This window comes from Gavialis gangeticus, unplaced genomic scaffold (assembly GCF_001723915.1).
Source record: "Gavialis gangeticus isolate Ggan-Ray unplaced genomic scaffold, GavGan_comp1, whole genome shotgun sequence".
NCBI classification, from domain to species: Eukaryota; Metazoa; Chordata; order Crocodylia; family Gavialidae; genus Gavialis; species Gavialis gangeticus.
This window is the reverse complement of record NW_017729025.1, coordinates 84808860-84816374: the sequence shown is the minus strand read 5'-3', so window position 1 is coordinate 84816374 and position 7515 is coordinate 84808860. Positions and strand designations below refer to the sequence as shown.

General features: G+C 43.6%; 1 protein-coding gene across 1 annotated transcript in view; it reads left to right on the top strand.

The window, feature by feature from the left end:
- The window catches only part of LOC109298786 (cytosolic phospholipase A2 epsilon-like), a 73979-nt gene that overhangs the window by 40727 nt on the left and 25737 nt on the right, over positions 1 to 7515 (top strand). Inside the window, exons 6-11 of the mRNA XM_019519064.1 lie at positions 1611 to 1742; positions 2869 to 2909; positions 3995 to 4037; positions 5454 to 5511; positions 6131 to 6297; positions 6425 to 6511. Coding sequence (XP_019374609.1) covers positions 1611 to 1742; positions 2869 to 2909; positions 3995 to 4037; positions 5454 to 5511; positions 6131 to 6297; positions 6425 to 6511 — 528 coding nt within the window. The remainder of the gene's footprint in view (positions 1 to 1610; positions 1743 to 2868; positions 2910 to 3994; positions 4038 to 5453; positions 5512 to 6130; positions 6298 to 6424; positions 6512 to 7515) is intronic.

The window sequence follows — 7515 nt, the reverse complement described above, 5'->3', positions numbered from 1 at the left end:
TTTATGAATTTTTTTTTTTTATCTACTGGTTGCCAGCAGTGGATCCACTTTTGGCTGTGCTATGCATGAACTTTGAGCTCACCAGCTAATTGGTGTGAGCTCTGGCTGGAGCCACCACTTTTTTGCAGCTCCAGAGCCCAGGCAGTGAGCACTGCCACCACTTTTCTCCTCTTACCTCTGATGCTGAATTTAGCTGTGGGGAAGGGAGGGAAAGGGTGAACAGCAGCAGCACTGATCCCCCTGGGCTGCTGAGCTGTGAAAAGCAGGGCTCTGGCCAGAGCTTGATCCAATGAGCTCATGAGTTCATAAGAGCTCACTGTACCTGTGGAGGTCTGGCAGGAGCCCATGCTAACCAGATAGTGACCTTTGAGCTCACTGCCCATGTGCAGCACAGCCAAAGAAGGATGCAACTACACTGCTCCACCCCCTGGATCTGCCTTTGCTGAGTACCTGGCATATTTTTTGAAAGCATTTAAAATATTGAGATTCCTCATTAGGGCCGTATTTGGTAGCCAAATCTGAATCTAATCAGGAGACCCTTTAATCTCTTCAAATCAAATCCAAACACTCCAAATTGATTTTGCAATTTGGACATAGACACAGCTTTAAATGCTTTTTCTACATACCTCAAGGTACCAGGTGGCTTGTGAATGCTGCCATGCTGGGGTGGATGGAGAATCCCACAGGAGCATGGGCAGCGGGGCTCCCCAGCACACTCGGCAGCAGACCCGGAAGTGGACCAAAGCATTTCCAGTCCACTTCTGGGGTACTTCCAGTCCAATTCCAGTTTCGACACCAAGCATGCCCCCCTCCCCCCGCATGGGTGCTCCTGTGGGATGCTCCATCCACCCCACCATCGCAATGTTCACGAGGGGTGCACCTGGTACCTCGAGGTATGTAGAAAAGATTTAAAGCTGTGTCTGTGGCTGAATCACTGATTCTCCGAATCAGCATCAAATCTTCAGATTCAGCCAAATCAAATCAGGGACAGTGACCCAAATCAACAAATTGAATCGCTGTCCTCGATTCAGGCCACATCCGAATCCAAACTGAATATGGCCTGTTTCGCACACCCCTATTCTTCATAGCTTGACCTTTCATCTGAGTGATTCAGCCTCACAATAGGAAGCTCTCTATTCAGCCAAAACATGAAGTCTGAATTGGTTTATTGTGCTGATTACAGTTGATCAAATATCAAGCTGAGTATCTGGGGAGAGCTGGTTGTATTGGAACCAAAAAAAAGACATTACAGAACAACCACCAATATCACATAATTTCACAATTTTCCTCTAACCACTTTTCTGCCAACAGTAAGTGAATTGTTCTTTTATCCAGAAAATACTCTGTCAGAAAAAAAAAATCTACAGAGAGCTTTCATATATTGGTGGTTTTGAGTGCTTATAAAAGTATTGATTTATTACTATATTGATCACTAACTTTCAGGTCATTGCAGTTATTCAAAAAAAATGTTTGAAAACTTGACAAATCTAAAGATAAGGTTAAAAACCCAAGCATTTCCTGATTGGAAATGTTATGATTCATATACAAGCCTATGTTAATACTTTAGCATCAAACTAACCTTAGCATCAAATCTTTCACCTCTCTTCTAGAATGTGCTGGAGCTGGGCGTCTATGATCAAGACCGTGTTACTCAGGATGATCATCTCTTCACTGTGCGTTTTGACATAGCTAAACTTCCACTTGGAGAACGAACTCTCATGTGCTTTAAGTCTGATCCAAAGGTGAGTTGTGAAGAAACAGGCAGGCCTGGAAGAGAAGGTCTGGGCTTTCTGTCTAAACTACAGCTTGTAATGTATATCTACTTTCTTCCCTCTGCCTTTAATTTTCTTGTTTTACTCTAATTTATCTCGGGTCTCTTCATTATGGGTTCCTCCACTATACTGATCAGTTTGGCCTCAGCATGCTTGCCACTGGAGGCTGGGTTGGTAAAAGTTGATTCATTTGCCAAAGACTCCTTGTTCAGATTCTGTTAACAAGAATGAACTTACTGGAGACTGTTACCTCCAGGAGCTCCATTCAGAGGTCTCCTGTCTTAATTTGCCATTACCCTACCAACTATGTGACTCTAACATCTTGGTGGAGATACCAATATAATAAAAGCTGAGATCTGCACACAGTTGACCCAATTTTCAAACAATGGTACCCAAATGAGATTTCTAAATCCCATGTGGGTATTTACATTGCCCTCTAAATATACAGATTCCCATTTAAAATGTAAATACAGAATGGAAATCTTTCATTTTAGTAACTATATTTAGATTGGGCCTTCTTATTCACACATTTTTCTAAAAAATTATATTACAGTGTAATATATAGTTGAAATGGGGTGGCGTACAGGAGGAAGGCTTAGCATCAAGTCATCTATCTGTTGTGTTATTTCTAAACAGCTTTGCTGGTATCTTGTTGCTATTGAAACACACACAAAGAATGGTGGACTGGAGAGATAAGAACTTAATACATCAATATTACCAGCCTTTGTTTAATATTCCTGGAGAGGTTGAAATTATAGGCTAAAAGTAAATGTAACCGCCAAGCTAATAGCAAGAACAGCTACTGGGTAGCAGAATAGTATCAAGAATGTAAGATGTTAGTAGATGAAGCAAACTGCAGATTGACTGTATGAATGGCAAATTACAAAAGTGCAGGTTTCTTTAATCTTTCTGTAAACTTGAAAGCCAGGTGGATCTATGAGAGCCTCTAGGCTGCCCTTCTGTATCCCAAAGGCCGTTGTATCTTGCCTAATTGCCCCTATACCACAAAGTGGAAGATCAGGTTGATACAGTGACTGTACCTGAAAGCAGAGAATGTGATGTAGTGACTTCATTTGTTTTTCTGTTTTGTCCTCAGAGGCAGGAGGAGCTAGAGGTGGAATTCCTTTTGCAGACCATGTAAGTGAAATACAATTTAAATAGAAGATGCAGAAATAGATAGGGCTAAAACCCTTCAATGACAGACCTATTCATATGACTGCTGCGTGGAAAATTGCCAGACAACTCAGATTCCAACCTCTAGTATATTCTCTATCAAAATAATATATACCGTGTCTCTGTATCAGCTTCTTCTATTGTTTAAACACTATTAATGTAAAGAATTTTTCCTGGCATTGACTAGAATTTCTACAACCTCAGTCCATGGCCTAATAATTTGTTTTATTTGTATCAGCCTTTTGCTACCTGCTGGAGGTCCTATGCAGTAGAAAAATCTCCCGTGTCTTATTTTTAAGTTGCAATTTTGTTAATGTTTCAAAATTACTCATATTCCAAATGCCTGAGTATTGGAATTGCCTCCTACAGCCTTGTTTAAGACCATAAGTTCTGTCTCTGATGTGCTAAATCTAATAATATCTTATATAGCACTTTAAGGCACAGAGACGTGGGTTATGTGGCCAGAGTCACTCAGTGGGCCAGTGACAGAGCCAGGAATAGAACTCAAGTGTCTTGAGTCTTGATCTAGTACTTTATGCACTATGCCTTTAGTTTCACCTGAATTATCTGAAGATGTCACTTAATAAATTGCCCTATTACCATGGTCATTTCCCCCCTATTTATTTTATCTGCATTCATAGCAAATGTGTAGAATCACATTCCCTAACCAGTATACCCTGGCAGACCAGCTTCATGTTGGTGGTACAAATGTATTTTATAACGTGAGCTATACTTAGAGGAGGAATTTGGTTAAACTAATATTCCTGTCTGTGTGAGTTCGAGACTGCCACTGCACTGCAAGAAAATTTCCTGATTCAGGTCTGGCAATTTTGGCACAGATTTAAGTTCCTGCTTAGAAGATCTCCAAAGCAAGAATAGCAGGAGCATTAGTAGCTGTGCACAGACAAAGCGAACAGTGCAAAAAAGCTTGAATCATTCACTGACAGAGTTTCTCTGTCACTTTCAGAATTGGAAAGTGAGATAAACATTAAAGGAAAAATTTGATTTATTGTGGTTGTGAAATATGTATTTTTCATTTTGTTTCCTAGTTTGGGTCCTCCTGAAACAATCTTTACCAATGGAGTACTTGTGGTAACTTTTTGTTTAGTGGTCTTTCATGTTCTGTAACAATATTCTTAACATAGGTGGGACTAGTGAAGCTGCCAGAAGGTTTGCAGGCCAATGTATTCTTTCTTATCTGGGAGATAGATTGGGATGAGAGTAGTTAAGATTTCTCTCAGTCATCTGTTTTGCACTATTTCCTAGAGCATCTTCAGAAACACTGAATGGAACAGCTATGAGCATCCTGTGTCAGCACTTTCCAGACACTGTGCAGTGATTCCCCCATTTACAAACAGGAAATGGTGCATCTGTAAAACCCCCTTTGGCTAGTGAGCTCAATCTAGGGCACTCTTACACATGGTGGGGGGCCACTTTAATTAGAGAGGCTCCAAGAGCCTCTCTAATTAAAGCAGCCATGGTGTCTCATGTATCAGCATACCTGTGCTTCAAAATGGCTACAGAGGTAGTTTAACTAAAGCTCGTCAAATATTTTGAAGTGTGGGAACGCTGATGCACAAGATGTGGAGACTGTTGGGGGCACATTAATTCTCCAGCAGACTCGATTAATTGAGTAATTACAGCATGTTGGAGCAGCCTCCCCATACATCTATAGGCACACTTAGTCCTTATAATGGGGCACAAGATAAATCTAGCTGAATTATTGTCACTAAAAAGGAACAACTACACTTGATACAAAGCTGTTTATGCCTTAGTGCTTAGCTGTGTCAAGCAATTTGTTCTTCAGGGGATAAGAGTTTTAGTTATACCAGTGACTCTCAACCTTTTTCTGACCAGGACCCATTTGCAAAAATCCATGGCCTGTTCTGACCCGCACCTGCTGGTGCCCGATCCCCCCAGTTCCCTGCCACCCCAGCCATGCTGGTGTCCCTCACTCCTGACCCACAGCCCCCTGCATGCCCAGACCTGCTGGAGGGGCTCCCATTTGCCCCCATCCTGCTGGGGCTGGAGCACAGTGGCTGTGGCAGCTACAGCTCATGCAGGTGGTAATGGAGCAAATCCAGGTCTGGCATGGGCTGGAGGGAGAAGGTGGAGAGCCCTGAGGCAATCCCCCTCCCTCCATTGGGGCTGCCATGCCACACCAGGTAGCCTGGTCGTGGCCCCTCCCAGCTGCACCACCCCTGCAAGCATGGGCATCTGCCCCAGGGCTGCCAGCCTGGCCACACAACTCTCCCTCACCCCCTACCCTGACTGCAAGGATCCAGGCACCTTCCTGCTGCCCATCTGCCCTGCTGCAGCTCATGACCCTTTGAAATATTTTTGTGACCCACTTATGGGTTGCAACCCACAGGTTGAGAAACACTGATCTATACTGCCCATAGACTGCCCAGGCACTCAGCTAGTAATAGATAAGGATTGGGGGTGGGGGTAACTTTAAATTGTGACATTCCCTGATATGAGTTCTTTTATTTTCCTTCTCTGTTACAGGCCCGGGAAGCTTGCTGTTTGGAAGTTCAGGTGCATGAAAAGAAGCAGCATAAATCAAGTGAGTTTATTGCTTCATTAAATGATGGTTAATTACCAGCTGCTTAAACTGATATGGTGACAAGGGTGTTACATAGATCATTAAAATAATAATATTTTTGTTCACAGTATTTTCTGTTAAAGTATATCAAATCAAGAATCCAATAAGAACATCTTTTAAAATGTAGTATGTTTCAACAGAGCTACGACAATATTTTTTTGTTATAAAATTGCAGCAAGGCCAGTAATATTTGTTGTGGTATGGAAAAGTGAGGAAATGATAAAAGCACTTATTACTGCATGCAGAAGTTGAATATTTTTATACAGACCAGACTTATGGTTCACATGCTGATAACTGAACTAGAGACATGAACCCAAATCAATTTTTACTGTGAAAACTTATGGTAGTTGTATTCAGTGAACATTAACACTGTCATACCTACATAAATAAGCTTTCGTGTCCTTGTGTTGAGTAGCAGGCTTTTTGTACAGGGGATATCATTTTTCTTATCTTCTTAACTAGCTTCTTAGAGCTCAGTATAGAGAACTCCTAAAAAAAATTTCAGACTTGTTTATAATATCTTACATTTCCAGTCAGATAAATCTAACATTGTCTGCATGTTTTGTCTCATTCCTTATAGGAAAAGACATCTCCCTTACAGTAAAAGGTTCCTACGAAGAAACCCAGGATGTTATTTTGGGTCCTGAGGCCATAGTTTGTCCTTCGTGTCCTACCGTGTTCCACTATACAAAGTATGCAGAGCCAGCGCTGGATGTTATGATACCAAAGAAGAAAAATTACAATGCTGTATGTTAAAACTCACCTTAATAAACATAATAGTGATATACAGATACCCCAACCTGACTCTATGAAGGAACAGGTTAATCTTTTTATTTCAGTGTTAAAAACTGCTTTTTAATTATTTTTTCCCCAGAAAACCTGTAGCTACACTGTAGACACAGGCCATCCAGTGGTGATGCTTAATTCTCTTCCCTTTGGGGAGAAAGTAACAATAACAGAGGTGAGTGTGATTTGGGAGCCTTTAGGATTAACTTTGAATCATTTAAAAACTAGGGCTGCCAAGCTATTAAAAAACTTGATTGTGATCAGCTGTGCGATTAAAAAAATTAGTCAGTTAATCACGATTTTAATCGCACAGCTAAAAACTCAAAATGATGTGCCGAAAAACTCAAAATAATGCAAAATTACGCAGGTAATTTGTTTGGGTGGGCTGTGTATGGTGGGGAATTTGTGAAGGTGTAGGGGTTTGTGGGTGTGTGTGGGGGGTTTGGAGCCCAGGGAGGGGGGCATCCCTTTACACCCTGGCAGGATGCAGGGTACTGTGGGTTAGGAGTGAGGGGCAGCAGCAAGGTCTGGGGGCTGTGGCTTGGGAGTGACAGACACACACAGACACAGTGCCCAGCAGGTACGTGTGTGGCAGGGAAGGGGCAAGGGGGAGAGAAGGGGTGGCAGTGGAGATCGAGGCCCCCACAATGAGGGAAGGAGTGGGGCACGGGAAGGGTCTCGGGTGAACAAAGCCGCAGGGCCAGGGCAGGTTGTGGAGCGGAGCTTTGGGAGGCTCACCAGGGTCCCCAGGGGGACATAGCTCCCCACTGCTGCACGTACCCCCAGAGGGGGCATGAGGGGCACATGTCCCCCAGATTTGTGCATGAGGCAGAGGTAGGCTGCTTGCTGTGGGCTGGGGTTCTGCACCCTGCTGCCTTTGCCCCACGAGCTACACGTTGGCGGCGTGGGAGGCACAACATGAGGTCATGAAGCTTCCAGGGCAAAGGCAGCAGGGTGCAGAGCCCCAGCTTGCAGCAGGCAGCCCACCTCTGTCCTGTACACAAATCCAGGCGGCACGTGACCCCCATGCCTCCCCTGGGGGTGCACGCAGTGGCAGGGAGCCATGCCACCATGGCTTCATCCCATGACCTGCCCCTGCCCCTGCCCCACTCCCTCCTTTGCCATGGGGGCCTCAACCTGCTCTCTCCTCCACACTCCTTTCCCCTCCCACAGACTTAC